General features: G+C 36.0%; 1 protein-coding gene across 3 annotated transcripts in view; it reads right to left on the bottom strand.

Annotated features, from left to right (window-relative positions):
* The window catches only part of TBC1D15 (TBC1 domain family member 15), a 74,949-nt gene that overhangs the window by 43,123 nt on the left and 11,587 nt on the right, over positions 1 to 20,239 (bottom strand). For all 3 annotated transcript variants that reach the window (XM_026001711.2, XM_026001710.2, XM_072741879.1), the window contains 3 exons: positions 7,392 to 7,490; positions 6,711 to 6,785; positions 439 to 577 (listed from right to left, as the gene is read on the bottom strand). In XM_026001711.2, coding sequence (XP_025857496.1) covers positions 439 to 577; positions 6,711 to 6,785; positions 7,392 to 7,490 — 313 coding nt within the window. The remainder of the gene's footprint in view (positions 1 to 438; positions 578 to 6,710; positions 6,786 to 7,391; positions 7,491 to 20,239) is intronic.

Below are 20,239 nucleotides of genomic sequence, written 5' to 3'. Positions count from 1 at the left end.
TACATGTAACATATGAAAGAGAATAGTCACTAAACATATACATAAATGGGAGACTATAATGAACTGTGTAGATCTCAATAATCACTGAAATTAAAACAGTATGGTTAACTGGTATACTCCATCTCCCCCTGGTGCTTTTGGATGAAATAACATGTTGTTTTTTAATTCTAGAAAAATGTGTGAGATCTCTAAAGCAATTTTTTGAAGTGTTTCTATTTTCTGTCATGATTAACTACAAAACAGAACACATGGTTTTAAAGCCTTTTTTTTTGTTATAAAGTCACAATCAACAAAACAAGGAGATGAAGAGGGAATATAACTAAAATATGAGTTATATGTATTAAAGAATCAAATCATCCTTAAAGAATTTTCTTTGCAGTTTTATTTTTATTATATTGTAGAAAATCACTTTAAGATTTCAAAAGATTTAATTCATACCTCCATTGGTATGTGGCTTCTTTTTAGATGAAACTGTATTGACCATGTCCCACTCTGCTTCATAACTGTTCAGATGTTCTGATCCTCGATGACCTCTTTCCTTTGGGGCCTGTGTCCACTCTACAACTGAACTGGAGTCCTAAAAAATGTACAACATAAAAAATATTTAGGGACTACAACCAGAATTTAATTTCAATTAACTATATATCCTCAATGTCTACATAAATTAAGTTTGTAGATTGTGACAGACATCACTAATGGGAAAACCAACCACTATTTCCTATCCTTTTCTTTCTTGCCTATCTTTACCTGCCCCTTTCCCCACCCCCCACCACTTTCCCACTCCCACCCCCGCAAAAAAAAAAAAAAAAGAAAAGAAAAGAAAAAGAAAAAACTTCCTTGCAGTTTGGGTTGCCAATGAAATAAAAGCAGAAGTCAACTGCAGGGCTTTTGGAAATGCTTTTGCTTTCCCAATAAAAGCCTCATCCCTTTTCCCCCTTCTCCTGCTTTGAATATAGCTATGATGCCTAAATATATGGCAGGCATGTTATCACTGTAAGAGAATAAACAGGAGAATCACTCCAAACCTGTAGATTTGTAGTTATCTGAGGAAAATAACTAAAGGTGGCTTAAATAAAATAGTCACCATTGGTTGCATATTTCTAGTCAAAATTAGCTAAGAGAGCTACACATATCTACATGTACAGTTCCACAGAACTTAACATTTTACTTTTTTTTTTTTTTTAAGATTCTATTTATCTGAGAAACAGAATGAGAGAGAGAGAGCACAAGCAGGGAGGGGGGAAGAGGGAGAAGCAGACTCCCCACTGAGCAGGAAGCCGGACAAAGGCCCAATCCCAGGACCCTGGGACCATGACCTGAGTCGCAGGCAAACTTAACCGACTGAACCACCCAGGGGCCCCCAGAACTTAAAATTTAAAAATAAATAAATAAATAAAACCAAAAGTCTAAAATTCAATATTAATAATTCAACTATATCAAAATATTTAATTTCTGTAAAATAAAAGTACACATAAGTTAAAGATAAGAAGACTGGATGAAATGTTTCCAAAATACATGGCAGACAAAAATATCCAGAATACAAAAACAGCACCAACCAAACTATTTAGAAACTGGCAAATTATCAAAACAAAAAAACAAGCAAATGGTGTGAACAAGCAAGTCAAAGAAGAAATATGAAGCAACAAACATACAGGAAGATGTTCTACTTCAGAAACAATCAGAGAAAAGCAAGTTAAGGGGCACCTGAGGGGCTTAGTTGGTTAAGTGTCTGACTCTTGGTTTCAGCTCAGGTTAGGATTTCAGGTTGTGAGATCAAGCCCCACATTGCACTCACACTCTACATGGAGTCTGCTTAAGATTCTCTCCTTCTAGGATCCCTGGGTGGCGCAGCAGTTTGGCGCCTGCCATTGGCCCGGGGCGCGATCCTGGAGACCCGGGATCGAATCCCACGTCAGGCTCCCTGCGTGGAGCCTGCTTCTCCCTCTGCCTGTGTCTTTGCCTCTGTCTCTCTGTGTGACTATCATGAATAAATAAATAAAATCTTTAAAAAAAAAAAAAAAAGATTCTCTCCTTCTCCCTCTCCTTCCCCCTCTGCCGCTCCCTCTACACATGCACATGCTCTCTCCCAAATAAGTTAATTAAATCTTTAAAAAACGAAATACAAGTTAAAATGAATTTCAATTTTTGGCCCCATTCAGGTAAAAAATTAAAATATGAAAGACAGTATAAAGACATAGTATCTCAAAAAAAAAAAAAAAGACATAGTATCTCACACTGCTGATGACAGTGCTAATTAATTAGTACTGACTCCAAAAAGGCAATATAGCCATTACTTATTAAAATTCAAACTATGCATATGTGTCACTACAATAATTCTTTTTATATCATCCACTCTAGAGAAATACACATGTACACAAAGAGCTACATGCCAGAATTTTCACTGAACATTGTAAAAATGAAAAACTGAAAATATCTCAATACCCATCAGTAAAGGAATGAATAAACAAACTAGGGGGTACCCAAAGAAATACTAAGCCATTGTTTGTTTGTTTTTTAAGGTTTGTATTTGAGAGAGAGCATGAGCAGGGTGAGGGGCAGAGGGAGAAGCCGGCTCTCCACTGAGCAGGAAACCCAATGTGGGGCTCGATCCTGGGATTTGAGCCAAAGGCAGTCTAACTGACTGAGCCACCCAGGCAGTTATAGTTTAAAAACTGAAAAAGGTTAATATTTATTTACTCTTAATAATAAATCAAAAAGAGAAGTTACAAAACAATGTAGTATAATGATATGCAGTATATACAATTAGAAACACAGAAAGTAAACTAGGTCTAGATAGATCAACAATGTAATGTGTACAGATAAAAGTCTAGAAAGATACACACTAAACAGAGGCAGATAAGGGACAGAATTCAACTGAAGTAGAACTTCAATTTCTGTTGTTTGTTTCTATTACTTGAGTACTTTTACAAGAATGTTTTGTTACTTAGTTCTTCTTAAAAAGGGAAAAAGGAAAACTTGTAGGAACAGAAATATAAAGGTACAAAAAAATTAAGAAATAGAAACAGACTGAAAAATGGAGAGGAAAATTAAATGAATAAAATCAATGAGGAAAGCCAAAAACATCTACAGAGCCCTACCAGCACAAAAGCTTGGAATTGGTAGATCAAGTGTTTCTGAAAATCAGGATAGAGGTCAAGCTAAAAAGAAGAGTACTGGGGATCCCTGGGTGGCGCAGCGGTTTGGCGCCTGCCTTTGGCCAGGGGCGCGATCCTGGAGACCCGGGATCGAGTCCCACGTCGGGCTCCCGGTGCATGGAGCCTGCTTCTCCCTCTGCCTATGTCTCTGCTTCTCTCTCTCTCACTGTGTGCCTATCATAAATAAATAAAATTAAAAAAAAAAATTTAAAAAAAAAAAAAAAAGAAGAGTACTAACAAAAGTTTAGAAGGCTGGAGATGTATTCATTAGAGAAAATAAAACAGATTATCTCAGGATTAGTAGAAACCAAGTACACTGAGCAAAGGGTAAAACCTTAAACAAGAATTGATTAAAAGTCCATTTATAGAGGGATGCCTGGGTGGCTCAGTGGTTGAGCACCTCCCTTGCGCCCAGGGCGTGATCCTGGGGTTCCAGGATCTAGTCCCACATCAGGCTCCCTATAGGGAGCCTGCTTCTCCCTCTGTGTCTCTGCCTCTCTCATGAATAAATAAAATCTTTTAAAAAAAAAGTCCATCTATATAATGAACTTGTGAGATTCCCAGCTCTCTTGCTCCACTCAGTTCCCAGAACACTAGAATCCAGGCATACCCTCTCCAGGCAGGAATCCGCAGGAATCTCAGGAATTTCAAATGACTAGCCCAAGAGAAAGGATCTAGTTTTAACATCAGGGATACCTACAGAGTAGTAGATTACTTTTTTCTGTCCACTGTTAAATATAAGCACCCCACCACAAAAACCACCAAACATCAAAGGCAAGTGTCTACACAAAAGACAAAATCCCAATTGAAACAAGGGGAAAAAAGTCAATTAAAGGAACTATATTATATAGAGATAAAAACATCTTAAAAACTACCTTTAAACTTCGTAGAAATAAGGAAAGATCTATCCACAAAGAACAGGATGCTACTTTTAAAGGATTGAAAGATACTTAGAACAAGATGTCTTAGAAATTAAAATATAGCAAAAATGAAAAAGGCATTAGAAAAACTGAAAGATTAAAATGAAGAAATTTCCTAGAAAATAATACACACAGAATTATAAAACAGGAAAGAAAATATTAAAAACCTAGAGGACCAGTCCAGGGCTAAAGAGTTCCAGAAAAAAAGAAAACAGAAAATGGAGCAGAAAAAAAAAAATCATCACTGAAATAATTCAACATTTCCCAATAACTAAAAGATACAAATTTCCATATTAAAAGAGCCCACCAAGTACCCAAAACAATGGATAAAAAGGACCACAAAGGCTACTAGGAGGACATCTAGAACAGTAGAAACAAAGAGGCACTCATACAAGCTTCTAAAGCGGAAAAAAAAAAAAAAACATACAACAGATCAGGAGTTAGAATGTATTAAACTTAACATCAACATGGGAAACCAGACAAACATAGGACAATAATGTTTAAAAATATGTGGGATATTTTCAACTATAATTCTATGCAAGCCAAGCTATCAATTCAGAATTAGGATAGAAAAGTCTAAAAAAAAGAAATTTTTTTTGCTCCCATGCACCCCTTTCCTCAGAAGCACGAAAGTTGCACAAAAACAGTGGAGCAAACCAAAAGAGAAGACAGCATAGAGAGTGAAATGAGTCAATCAGAGAAGGACAAACATTATATGTTCTCATTCATTTGGGGAATATAAATAATAGTGAAAGGGAATAGAAGGGAAGGGAGAAGAAATGGGTAGGAAATATCAGAAAGGGAGACAGAACATAAAGACTCCTAACTCTGGGAAACGAACTAGGGGTGGTGAAAGGGGAGGTGGGCGGAGGGTGGGAGTGAATGGGTGACGGGCGCTGAGGGGGGCACTTGACGGGATGAGCACTGAGTGTTATTCTGTATGCTGGCAAATTGAACACCAATAAAAAATAAATTTATTATTAATAAAAAAAAGACAGCATAAAATATACAAAATGGGAGATAAAAATACGGGGAAGAGGTAAAAAGAATCAAGACATTGCTACACAGCAAACCAAAAGGGCAACAACCAGTTCACAAAGAGCTTGTAAGAAGCCCCTGAGAGAAATCTGGAGGCACCTGGGTGACTCAGCTCAGGTCATGATCTCAGGGCCCCTGGTCAGGCTCAGCACTCAGCAGGGAGTCAGCTTTGGATTCTCTCTCCCCCTCTGGCCACCCCTTGCCCCCGCACTCCCTCTCTCTATTAAATAAATAAATCTTTAAGAAAAAAAAGGATGAAATCTGAAGACCATCTCTATATTTAAATATTTTGAGAAGATATGTGGAGAACTGAGCCTGAGTTTCAGGGTGAATTAGAAATAAAATAGAAATCTCTACCTTCCATAGTGAGTCAACACACAACAATCGGCAAACACATAGCTATCATATAACCTAATAGTTCCACTCTTAGGTTTTTAAGAGAAAAGTGTATATCCACACAGATACTTGTGATACTTTCATATCAGCATTATTTAACCTAAAATGAAAACAACCCAAATAGCCATCAACTGAAGAATAAAATGTGGTATAGTAGTCCCCACTACTCTGTAACCGAGGTTTCTCTTTTCCACCGTGTGTTACCCGCAGTCAACAATGGTCCAGGAGCTGATCCACTTTCTGACAATATGTACATACAATTAATAGCCTAACTCTACTTTACAATACCTATGTCATTCACCTGCCTAACTGATAAATTAAACTTTATCATATTTATGTATAGGAGGAAAAAACAAAGTATGGATACAGTTCACTACTATCTGTGGTTTCAGGCACCCACTGAGGGTCTTAGAATGTATCCCCAACGGAAAAGGGGAGACTACTATATATCCATAAAGGCAATGTTGTTCAGCAGAGGAAGAAAGAAGCAAGGAAAGAAGGAACGAATGAACAAACAAATGAATGAACTGAGAGGTGCTATAACATGGATAAATCTAGAAAACATTAGGCTAAGAAAAAGAAGTCAGTCACAAAAAACGACATATTGTATGATTCCATTTGGATGAAATGTCCACAACAGACAAACTCTCAGAGATAAAAAGTAGATTAGTGGTAGCAAGAGGCTGGATTAAGGGGGAATAAGGGGTGTACCACTAGTACAGTTTCTTTCTGAGGAGGGATGAATACGTTCTAAAGTTAGATATTGTTGATGGTTACACAACTCTGTAAATACAGTAACACCACTGAATTGTACACTTTAAAAGAGTAAATCTTATGACATGAATATACTTCAAAAAAGCTATTTTAAAAATGGTATTCCTTGGGGATCCCTGGGTGGCTCAGTGGTTTGGCGCCCACCTTTGGCCCAGGGCATGATCCTGGAGTTCCGGGATCGAGTCCCATGTCGGGCTTCCAGCATGGAGCCTGCTTCTCCCTCTGCCTGTGTCTCTACCCCTCTCTCCCTCAATCTCTCTCTCTCTCTCTCTATCATAAATAAATAAATAAATCTTTTAAAAAAATAAAAAAATAAAAATGGTATTCCTTATACTGGAATGAATAAATGAATACAGGATTGAATAAAAACAAAAAAATAAACATAAAAATGGCATCCCTCTAGCCACACCCTTTCTTTCTTAAATACCTTTCCAGCATAAAGAATACTAGAAGAATCTAAAGCATCATCCAGTGGTCTCCAGTCCACTATTATTTCAGCATCCTAGAGAAAGAAAATATGGACTATATTTACTATTCAGCAATATCTTACATTTTTAGTTACCTATTTTTAATTCCCTGACCCCAAAATGAAATTCTAAACTCTTAAATACTAGAATTTTAAACATGCAATATCAGAAGCAAACCACTATTTGACAACGTTACGTAGATTTTTAAATTCTGATTATTTTTCATTACAAGAAATGTTTATTATAACAAGTTTTACGTAAGTTTTGTAATATTCCATGCCATTTTATGGCCCATCTAAAGTATTTTTTTTTTCCTGGGGTGCCTGCCTGGCTCAGTTGGTGGAGTATGGGACTCTTGATCTTGGGGTCATGAGTTCAAGCATCAAACTGGGTGTAAAGATTACTTAAAAATAAAATTTCTTTATTATTTATAAAAAAATAAAAAATTTCATTTTATTATTAATTAAAAGTTAATTATTTCAAATAAAGTATTTTTAACATCATTTTAATATTAAATTTATAACCACTGTTCAATTACATAATTTCACTTTACACATGAAATTCAAACTTACTGATGATGCCCCAAAGATAAACAATTGCCATAAGCAATTATAAAATAAAATTATTCACTAAAAACATACCTTTTCTAACACACGTAATATTCCTGAAATCAAGCTGTCTTGGTCATTGGTCTTTCCACAAGATGAGTGAATATAGACCCCTTCCTGTTCATATATAATCTGAAACAACAAGAAAAGAATTAACCAACCCATTATTATTTAGTACTATTTTCAACATTTTTTTTAATTTTTATTTATTTATGATAGTCACACACACACACAGAGAGAGAGAGAGAGAGAGAGAGAGGCAGAGACATAGGCAGAGGGAGAAGCAGGCTCCATGCACCGGGAGCCTGACGTGGGATTCGATCCCGGGTCTCCAGGATCGCGCCCTGGGCCAAAGGCAGGCGCTAAACCGCTGTGCCACCCAGGGATCCCTATTTTCAACATTTCTTTTAAAAAAATTAGATGTTTTTGTAAAATGCCTGAACCACATTTCTGATAATTCCATATATAAACATATTATTTTTAAAAAACCACTCAAGGGGGCACACCTGGGTGGCTCAGTGGTTGAGCATCTCCCTGGGATCCTACTATATATCCTGCCTCCCTCTCATGCCTCTCATGAATAAAATCAATAAAAATTCAAAATAAATTTTTAAAAATACCACTCAGGACTAAGATCACCTCAAATAAGATAAACTGAAGGAAGTTTGCTGTATGGAAGTTTGTTGGTTTAGTGATGATCACAATCTTAATCTTCTCCATAAACAAAGATGTCACACTAATTGCTTGCTATGTGTCTCAAGTGAATTCCACTTAAAATACATTATTAACAAATGTTAAAGCAAGATTTTGGGTTCAAACTGAAAAAGGAAAAAAAAAAACTGAAAAAGTACCTGAAGATATTCAAGAATAAGAACAGATGAAATACAATAGGAATCAATGCTTTCTAACTATTCTTAGAACTATATCTGTTTTACTATAAAATCATCTTGGTATGTTTTTGGAGCACAGGAGCATAGAAATTCAGGGAATAATATGGGAATTTTAAAGACCCAATATAAGGACTTCTGGGAATGATTAAAGTAGTTCATGTACACAAATATTTACTGAGTGTTTCTATATGTAAAAGCATGCAAAAGACTGTAGTTATACAAATATGATTAAGACATGATCCTGAACAATGTCTTAAAGGAATATAAGGAAGACTGAAGTTAATTCCTGAGTAAACTGAACCATGTAAAGTCAAGTCTTATTTTCTATAAGCATAATATTATAAACTAATGTTCCATTCCTGGGACCCATTTCAAACCATTAAAATATTTTTTTCATTATGAAAAATAAGTATAAGAGAAATAAAATAATCACTTTGAGATCAAGTACTTTTGACATACATAAGTTTGGAAGAGAGTATACTTTTTTTTTTTTTTTTAAGATTTTATTCATTTGACAGAGAGAGAGAACATAAGCAGGAAGAGAAGCAGAGAGACCTGCAGAAGACAGGGAAAAGCAGACTCCCCACCAAACAGAGAGCTTGATACGGGGCTCAATCCCAGGATCTTGGGATCATGACCTGACCCAAAGGCAGATGCTTAACTAACTGAGCCACCCAGGTGCCCCTAGAGCATAGTTTCTATTTATGTAGACCCTTTTTCTTTTAATTCCAGTATAATTAACATACAGTTATATTAGTTTTAGGTGTAAAACATGAGTCAGCAATTCTATACATTACTCAGTGCTCACCATAAGTATACTCTTAATCTCCTTTACCTATTTCACCCATCCCCCACCCACCTGCTCTCTGGCAGCCACCAGTTCTCTTCTTGGTTTTGTTTCTTAAATTCCACTTATGAGTGAAATCATATAGTATTTATCTTTCTTAGACTTATTTCACTTAGCATTACACCCTCAAGATCCATCCATGTTGCTGCAAATGGCAAGACTTCATCTTTTTATAGTTGAGTGCTATTCCATTGTGTGTGTGAGGGGGTATATATCACATCTTCTTTATCCATTCATCTATCAGTGGGTACTTGGATGCTTCCATATTTTGGCTGTTGTAAATAATGCTGCTATAAAACAAGGATGCATGTATCCCTTTGAATTAGTGTTTCTGTATTCTTTGGGTAAATACCCAGTATTGCAATTGCTGGATCATAGGGTAGATCTTTTTAACTTTTTAAGGAACCTCCACTGTTTTCCACGATGACTGCACAAGGTTGCATTCCCACCAACAGTACAGAAGAGTTCCTTTTTTTACACATCCTAGCCAACATTTGTTGTTTCCTGTGTTGCTGATTTTAGCCATTCTGACAGGTGTGAGGTGATACCTCATTGTAGTGTTGATTTGCATTCCCCTGATGCTAAGTGATGATGAGCATCTTTTCATGTGTCCGTTGGCCATCTGGATGTCTTCTTTGGAGAAATGTCTGTTCATGTCTTCTGTCCATTTTATCTCATTTTTTTGGTGGTAAGTTGTATAAGTTCTTTATATATTTTAGATACTAATCCTTTATCAGATAGGTCTTTTGCAAATATCTTCTCCCCTCTATAGGTTGCCTTTGCTGATTGTTTCCTTTGTTGTGCATAAGCTTTCTTTTGATGTAGTCCCAATAGTCTATTTTTGCTTTTGTTTTGTTTGCCTGAGGAGGCATATCTAGAAAAATGTTGCTACAAACAAAGTCAAAGAAATTACTGTGTTCTCTTCTAGGATTTTTATGGTTTTAGATATCATATATAGGTCTTTCGTGCATTTTGAATTTATTTTTGGTATGGTATAAGAAAATAGTCCCATTTCATTCCTTTACATGCAGCTGTCCAGTTTTCCCAACACCACTTGTTGAAGAGATTAGATTGTCTTTGTCCCAATGCATACTCTTGCCTCCTCTGTTGAAGATTAACTGACATGGGTTTATTTCTGGGCTTTCTGTTCTGTTCTTCCAATCTGTGGGTCTATTTTGTGCCAGTATCATACTGTTTTGATTACAACAGCTTTGCAGGATATCGTGAAATCTGGGATTGTGATATCTCCAATCTTTTTTTCTTTTTTAAGGCTGCTTTGGCTATTTGAGATCTTTTGTGTTCCATAAAAATTTTAGGATTATTTATTCTAGTTCTGTGAAAAATGATGTTGGTATTTTGATAGGGATTTCACTGTCCTGTAGACTGCTTTGGGTAGTATGGATTTGTTTTTCTTAAGATTTATTTTGAGAGAGAGAAAGAGAGAGAATGCAAACAGAGAGATGAGGCAGATGAAGAGGGACAAGCAGACTCCTCACTGAGCAGGGAGCCTGATGCAGGGCTCAATCCCAGGACCCCAGGATCATGACCTAAGCAGATACTTCACTGACTGAGCTACCCACGTGCCCCTGGATATTTTACATACATACATGATCTTTTATTAATACAAACACATCACTATTCAGAAAAGCATGGGGACCAACAATGCAAGACAAGCACCATCACAACTCATCACCATCAAGCCCTAGTTATGAAGTCAATAAGTATGCATCTTCCTTTTTTTAGCTAACATTTATGGAATACTTATGCACCAGAAACTCCGCATGTGATAACTGAATTCCTACAACCCTAGACCAAAGGTTCTACACCATTAGAATGGAAACCCCATTTGAGTTAGTGAGAAAACTGAAAGAGATGAAATAACTTGCCTAAAATCATTGACCCAAACAGTAAGGAATGGTTAAGAAGCAGAGTGCAGATTAAAATCCAGACAATCTGGGACATCGGTGGCTCAGTGGTTGGGTGTCTGTCTGCCTTTGGTTCAGGGTGTGATCCCATGGTCCTGGGATCAAGTCCCACATGGGGCTCCCTGCATGGAGCCTGCTTCTCCCACTGCCTGTGTGTGTCTCTGCCTCTTTCCCTCTCATGAATGAATAAATAAAAATCTTTAAAAAAATAAATTAAAAAAATAAAATCCAGGCAATCTGATACCAGAAAACTATACTCTTAGCCACTATGTTATGAAGCACCATATTATTTTTACTATTATTCCTGTGTTATGTTAGTCACTTGTGATATGAAGTTATGTGTCAAGAAAAGAGTCCTTCTAAGTAATCAAGATCACCGAGAAATTCTGATCTCAAAAAACCCAAGACGGCCTTCAATGAAATTGTAGTTAAGCACCAGACCAGCATTAAGCAGAAGGCAGAATGGGGACAATATAAGTTGGGGAGCGGTGAGAGACAATTCTATATAGTTTATATAAAAACTTTTAAAGTACACTAATTTATTCACATATGCATATAAAGATATGCTTAAGACTATTCACAGTACTATTACTTATAACATCAGATGGGGGGAGGGAGGGAGGGAGGGAAGAAGGAAAGGGACAGTATGAATCTACATATCCACACAGAGGGAAATTATCAAATATATCCTGGGATAATCATTCTATGAGGAATACTATTCAGGAGTTTAAAAAGGATATGATAGATGAAATGAACAGACAGACATGAAAAAAATTGCCAATTATATACAGTACGATAACATTTATATTTTTTTAAAAGCTTCTCTAAATCTCTGTAAAATACCCAGAACAAGTTCCAGAAGGACACTCTTTAACAGAGATTACTTGTGAAAGAGAATGAGATATGGAAAAGCTGAGAACTTTATGTTAATGTCTCTAACTTCCTTGAATATTTCAAAGTTACAATATAGTTACACATTCCTTCAGTAATAAAAAATAATTTTAAGGAAAGTAAAAACGTATAAACTATAACCTTTCCAGACTTCAGTTTATCAATTTTTAAAGCAAGGGATTAAACTAGATAATTATATCTGGGGCCACAATATGGAAATATAGAAAGAGTAAGGGAAAAAAACCTTAATAAAGTAAGTGAATCCTAAATAATCAAATAAAACACATTACCCAACTGAAGCACATTAAGCAATTCTTTCTTTCCCATACATTATGTTGGCCAAGTGTTGCTTCTTCTCTTTTTCATTTAAGAAAAAGTTGAGTTTCCTAAGTAATTTAGCTGGGAAATATTTAAAAAGCATACTATTTGCATCAATACGTAATTTACTTCAAAGAGCAAACAACTTTAAGGTAACAGTTCTAACTATTCATCTTGTCTTCAAAGCATTCCAATCTCAGTTAATTCTCATAGCCAAACTGAATGTGTCAGAAATAGACCTTATTTCCATCTCCATCTCACAGAAGAATAAACAGACACAAAGCTCTTCAGTGACTTTACCCAAGACCACATGCATACCAAAAAAGGACATTTCAGATTTCCCAATTTAAGGATTTCATCCATTAAATCTCAACTGTTATTGCCTAAAGAAACTACCAGAAAAATTCCCCATGGCTTCCCTAGAGAAAAGGAGTTTCTGAAATTGCTGAGATGTAAAAACTCATGCTGCTTACGACTAAAAAATAATTTTTAAATGTCTTTAATTTATAAATCAATGCAGCCATTAACAACTATTTAATAATTTGGCCTTTAAACAAAAACGTTTGGTTTCTCTCCCATCTGTACTTCTAAATATTATACACAAAAAACTTAGTGTTCCCTTCTATATTATCTTGGTTTGAATCATTCACTTTAATATTATAGCCCTTCACTTTCTTTTTTTTCTTTAAAGATTTATTTACTCATGAGAGACACACAGAGAGAGGCAGAGAGACAGGCAGAGGGAGAAGCAGGCTCCATGCAGGGAGCCCGACGTGAGACTCAATCCCGAGACCCCAGGACCATGACCTGAGCCAAAGGCAGATGCTCAACCACTGAGCCACCCAGGCGTCCCCACTCTCTTTTTGCGAGAATGATTTACTTATTTTTTTTATTTATAGCATATGTCTGTTTATCACTCCAGCTTCTGGGTACATGTGCCTAATAAAATACAACTCTACCGGTATCAACTACCTTTAATAGCTCAAAACACAAAAAACAAAAGTCCAACTAAAATTGTGATCTTACACAATATCATAAAAAATGGTATTTCTTCTTCATTAGGCTCTACAAGTGAACTGATTCCTGAGGAGTATTGTTCTGTCATAGAACATTCTGCTTCCTATCTTCATCAATGGTAATAATTAGAATTTAAAAAGTTATCTCCAAACTTGTTTGACACAAAAAATTATTTTGCTACCAGGAATAATTATGATATCAGGAATTTCATCTGAGGCAATACATCTAATAAAACAGGTTTCCATTTTTTTTTACTCTGGTTTTGCTCATCATCTCTAATGCAAAATAAAAAGAAAGGTTAAAATGATTTTATCCCATAATATTCCTATTACGCATTACTTTACACAGCATTTCTGTGTTATCACATTTTATCCTCCTAACACAATTAGATATGTGTTATCATTCCCACTTTGTAACTGAGAAAAAAAACACAAGGAAGTTAAGCAATATGATCAAGGTTCTTCCACTAGTCCAGAGTTGAGCTGCAGAGATCTGCTCAAACAAGTTTTATTTGTCCAAAGTGTATACAGTGAAAAAGCCAATCAACTTAAGGCTCAGTATATATAGACACTGACAAAATTGTCCCAATATATTATATAATCATATTCCAATCTGAAGTAGTCAGCAATTACCAGTACTGTGAACCCAAGTAGGTCCTCTGTGCAACAGGAAGCAAAGAAAAGACACCACTTCTACTACCCAGGATTTGAGAGAAGATGAAGAGTTCATACACATAAAAGGAAAAAAATTAAAGTTAGAAAAAAACCATATTCCAATGAGGTAAAAGGCATTGAAAACTAAGGCCAGGAAGTTGGCAGACAGAAAGTTAGGAGAGGAAAAAGACTGAGAGAGAAGTCTGGACTACTAGAGGTGCACATGTTTGAGACTCCTTTCACAGAGGAATCACTCTGAGTTATCCACACCAGGCATCCTAAATACAGACACAAAGTACAGGCAGTAAAGACATCCCCATGATTGCTACCCTAGGGACACAGAGACACTGAATGTGAAATATAAGGGCCTAATCATTTCTCTAGCACACATACCTGAGATATTATTCAAAGCCTATGTCAGATTCTCAAAGCCTAATAATCTACTAATTTATGATATTCTACAATGGAACAAATTATATACCAAAATTACATCTGGGATACATCTCTAATGAAGATACGAATCATGTTTTCACTTCATCTTCCAGTTTATTTGGGAGGGAAAACAAAGTATGAAAACTGTACACAATAGGATATATAGTTGTCAAAATCAGAATTTGGGTGGTTTGGGGTGGATGGGTTTAGGTTTTTGGACCATGATTTCTGTGTATGGTTCAACCTCTCAAAATCAAGAAATACGTTACTTGCTGAGGAATTTATTTATTTTTTAAGCTTTTATTTATTTATTCATGAGAGACAGAGAGAGAGGCAGAGACACAGGCAGAGGGAGAGGCAGGCTCCCTGCGGGGAGCCCAACGTGGGACTCGGATCCCAGGACTACAGGATCACGCCCTGAGCCAGAGGCAGAGGTTCAACCACTGAGCCACCGGGCATCCCAATTTGCTGAGGAATTTAAATTGAAATTTGAGAATAAACAAACTACCTAAAAAAAAAAAATGAATAATACTACAAAAGACAAAAGATGCAAAACTGAGAAAAACAGAACTGGAAGAAGTACCAAGTAACACTACAGTAGGACACAAAAAAGAAGAATTTAAATACACACAAAAAAAGACAGGACAACCATGTTTTAAAAATGCCAGTACAGGGTTAAGCATCTATCTGCCTTGGGCTCAGGTCATGATCTCCAGGTCCTGGGATGGAGTCCCACATCAGGCTCCCAGCTCAGCAGGGAGTCTGCTTCCCTCCCTCTACCTCCCCACCCCATTTTTGAGCACAAGCACAAGCACTCTGTCAAATGAATAAGTAAAACTCTTTAATAAAAAAAAATAAAAAATAATTTTAAAAAACAAATTAAAAATGTCAGTACCAATAAAGAAAGGTAAGAAAGTAAGTACTACAAAGGTTAGGGCAGTGGTTACATGGAGGGAAAGGGTACGTGGAAGGTCTTCTAGAGTGACTTCAAAGATCTATTTCTTGACTGAAGTGCTGGCTACAAGGATGTTCGCCTTAAGTTATAGACATGCCATTTTTCTGTATATAAGTTTTGTTTTACAACCCAAATGCTGAAAATTACTGGTAATAAAAGCAAAATGTGCAGTTTTAAAACAATTTAAACTAAATCTCAAAGGTAGTGGAGGAATATTGTCAAATGGAAATCATGACATGAATCCCACAATGAAAGGACATACGCTGAGAAAAATACACATCAAGCAGATTTGAGAGAATAGCACCACCTATTACTAAGCAGACTGGCAAAATGGAAGGGAAGGAGGGGAAAGAACGTTATGGTTACAGAGATTATACAGACTACCAATGAAATGGGGAAACACATACGTTAACATAAATTACAAATTGGCATAAACTCACTCTACAGAGGTGATGAGGACCTTCACCTAGCCAGATATCTTTTTCTAAATACTTCAGCATCTGATAAAATTCTTGAATGTCTTGTTGACATCACCTCTCAGAAAACACAGAGCAGAAAAAAAAAAAAAATTCTAACAAGAATGAAATGGTTATTACAAAAACTCTGGGAGAGGCACACCTGGGTGGCTCAGTCAGGTAAGCCTCTGCCTGTGTTCCTGCACATGCTCTCGAATAAGTAAGTAAGTAAATAAATCTCTAAAAAAAAAAGAAAAACACCCTCTGGAAGAAAAAGACCATCTCAGAGTTCCTAACAACCAAAGAAACAAACTTGGAACACAGTCAAATATTCAGCCTGAGCGTGAGGAAAAAAGATATATAGAAGTATTATTTCCACCAAAAACAGAGGGGGAAGAAAATCTCTGTAATATCTTATGCATGTAGCCACAATGGAGTAAAAGAGACTGGCTTTATCCTCTCACCAGAAAACAAAACTAAAAACAAAAATGCAAGCAAGCAAGCAAACCAGCCAAACCTATTAAACAATGTTTTCTTTTTTGTTTTTTATCAGGTAATGAAGGACAGTGACTGCTTTCAAAGGAAACAAATGAAGTGAGCCATACAACTGCTGGAGCTTACAGTCTTGAGTTTCTAGTTGGCAAAGGGAAAGAAACCCCAGTTGATGTCTAGTGGTCTCCTGGAGTTGAGCAACACAGAACTGGGAACTGGGGGAGGCCAAGACATAGTTCACAGGACAGAGTACCACGGAAGAGAGAAGTGCACAGAGAGCTCCAAAGAGATCCGCAGAGGTCCCTCCCTGAGTAGTCAGCTGAGTTCTAGTGCATGCGTATCAGTAATTTACATTAAATTACCTACTGCTGGGGGGAAAGCCACATGAAATTATTACAAGAAACAATATGCAGCCTCACATGGAATTGTTCCCACCAGACTGGGAAACCTCATAATTTACAGGGCACTGGGTAGAGTACTCAGAACAGCCTACGCTCAGCAATGCTGCAAATTAGTTCCATATTAAATGCTATACCATACCCATCTACGAAAGTTTAAAAGCAAGACCCAAAAACATTGGTTCCGCATAATAGAGTAAAGCCAAAAATATTTTATAGGAATATAAAAATGCCCATAACCAACAAGATAAAATCCACAACAGCTAATATCTAGTTGAAAAAAAAAATCAGGCACATTGTCAGAAAAATTTGACCCTACTGAGGAGGAAAATCAACCAATTAAATATGACCCAAAATGATACAAATAATAGAATTAGTAGAGAAGGATATTAAAGCATTATTATAACTGAACTCCATATAGTCAAGACTCTAGAGAAAAGTTAGAAATCATTGAGAAGACATCAAAAATACAAAAAACATGCTGTAAACTTCTAGAGATGAAAACTACAATATGGTTTGAAAAATACACTAAATGGGATAATGGCAGATTAGACACAGCAGAAGAATAAAGAACCTGAAGTTACAGCAACAGAAACCATACAAACAAACAGACACACACACACACACACACACACACACACACACACATACACAGAAGACTAAAAAGAATGAGAAAAGGTGAACAGCATCAATGAGCTGCAGGAAAACCTCCAGTGGTCTAATATACATATAATTGAAGTACCTGAAGGAGATGATGATGGGGGAGAAACAGAAAAAGATCACTTTTGAAAAAATAATTGCAGGTATTTTTCCAAATCTGATGAAGACAATAAACCCACAGATCTAAACACCCAAATGAACTCCAAAGTGCAAGAATCACAAAGAAAACTATATATAGGTACAAATCATACAAAATCAGTAATAACACAGAAAAATCTTAAAGTCACCCAGATGAAAAAAACATTAAATGTAATGAATACAGATCTCTTTTTAGAAACAAGACTAGAAGATAATGAAGCAACACCTTTTTTCTTTTTAACCACATTACTAAGGTATGATTGACATGTATTTAATGTATACGATTGTTTTTAAGATTTATTTGAGAGAGTGTGAGAGCATGAGCTGGGGGTGGGAGTCAGAGGGAGTAGAGAGAGAAGCAGACTCCCTGCTGAGCAGTGAGTCATAACTTGGGGCTCGGGGCTCAGTTCCAGGACCGAGTTCATGACCCAAGCCAAAGGCAGATATTTAAACTGACTGAGCCACCCAGGCATCCCTTTAATGTGTACACTAGATAAGTCTGGGGATAAGTATACACCCATGAAATCATCATCATCATCAACCCATAAACATATCCATCATTTCTCAATGCTTCTTCCTATCTCTTTGGAGCAACATCTTTAAAATACTGAAAGTGAGGGCAGCCCCGGTGGCGCAGCGGTTTAGCGCCGCCTGCAGCCCAGGGCATGATCCTGGAGACCCTGGATCGAATCCCACATCAGGCTCTCTGTATGATGCCTGCTTCTCCCTCTGCCTGTGTCTCTGCCTCTCTCTCTCTCTCTCTCTGTTTCTCTCCTGAATAAATAAATAAAATCTTAAAAAAAAAAATACTGAAAGTGAAACATTGCTAACCTATAATTCTATACCCAGAGAAAACATCTTTCAAAAAAGAAGGTAAAATACTTTTTCAAACATATAAAAGCTAAAAAAAGGGGGAAAAAAATCCTCACCATCAGACCTACGTTACAAAAAATGTTAAAGGCAGAAATAGAAAATGGAACAAAGAAAAGATGGGACAAATAGAAAACAAATAGCAAAAAGACAGATTTAAATTGAACCACATCAGTAATCACATTAATGTAAATCATCTAAAGACTCCAACCAAAAAGAGGTTGTCAGATTGGATAGAAAATAAGACCAAACTATGCTGCCTATAAGAAAACTATTATAAAACTATTTTAAATATAAAAACACAAACTAGCTAATATATATATTATTATATATATATTTATATATCATATATATACATATACATATATATATATGAAAAAATATACTACACTAACAATCAAAAGAAAGCTAGCATGGCTATACTAATAGCAGACAAAAGTAAATTAAAAAAAAAAAGAAATATTACCAGGTACAAAGATAATTTCACAATGAAAAAATAGTTGATACATCAAGACAACCTAACAACCCTAAACACTTATGCACATAAGAGAATTTCAAAAATTTTAAACATCAACTGATAGAATTGCATGAATAAACAAATCCACAATTATAGTCAGATTTCAATACCCCTCTCAATAACTTCTGCAACAGTTGACAGAAAATCAGTCACAATGTAAGACTTGAGTAACACTATCAAACAACTTGACCTAATTGGCACTCTCCCCAACAACAGAATACACATCCTTTTTCAAGTATACACAAAACATTTACCAAGTCCAATCTTAACTATTCAGGACCATACTTAAGTTTTAGCCATTACAATAAACAAAAAATAAAAGGCATCTAGATAGGATAGAAGTCAAACAATTTATTTGCAGGTGACATGACTGTCTACGTAGAAAATCCAGTAGAATCTATGTAAAATCTAGTTAGTTTTAGTAAACTAAGTGAATTTATTTAGCAAGGACCCAGGATTCAAGATCAATATACAAAAAATCAATTTATATACATATTAAATACAACATTTACAATAATATCAAAGTCTCAAATACTCAGGTATAAATCTAATAGAAGATATGCAAGACTTCTAAACTGAAGATTATGAAAGTATTTCAAAGAAATAAAAGAAGATCTAAATTAAATACAAAATACACCATGTTCATGGCTCAGGAGAATCAATATTGTTACGATGCCCATTCTCTCCCAAACTGACCTATAGATTAATTGCAATGCTAATCAAAATCCGAGCAGGCTCTTCTGAAGATATGAACAAGCTGATTCTAAAATTTGGTGGAAATTCAAATGACCTAGAATAATCCAATCAGCCTTGAAACAGAATGGTGGAGCACTAACATATCTCACTCTAAGATTCAGTATAAATCTCTAATAACGAAGGAAAAGTAATATTGATGTAAAGAGAAACAGACTATACAGAATAAAGAGTTCCAAAGTCAACATAAATTTGCTTCTGACAAAAGTACAAAAGCAATTCAGCAAATAAAGAATAGTCTTTTCAACATATAGTCCTAAATGACTCGGTATCACTGTGTAAAAAAATCAACTTCAATCCATACACTGCACCACATATACAAAAATTAAATTGAAATGGATCATAAATTTAAATGTAAAAACTAAAACTACAAGGGCACCTGGGTGGCACAGTCAGTTAAGTGTCTGACTCTTGGTTTTAGCTCAGGTCCTGATCTCAGGGTCATGGGATTGAGTCCACAGTCAGAATCCACTCTAGAGTGTGGAGTCTGCTTGAGATTCTCTCTCTCCCTCTCCCTCGCCTCCTTCCCCCATGCTTGTGTGAAGGCACTCTCCCTCTCTCTTTCAAATAAATAAATAAATCTTTAAAAAAATAAAAAAAAAAAAACTAAAACTACAAAACTCAGAAAGAAAATATAGGAGAAAATCTTATGGCCCTGGGTTTGGCAAAA

Source organism: Vulpes vulpes, chromosome 16, assembly GCF_048418805.1.
Source record: "Vulpes vulpes isolate BD-2025 chromosome 16, VulVul3, whole genome shotgun sequence".
NCBI lineage: Eukaryota > Metazoa > Chordata > Mammalia > Carnivora > Canidae > Vulpes > Vulpes vulpes.
This window is presented reverse-complemented; position numbering and strand designations above follow the sequence as displayed.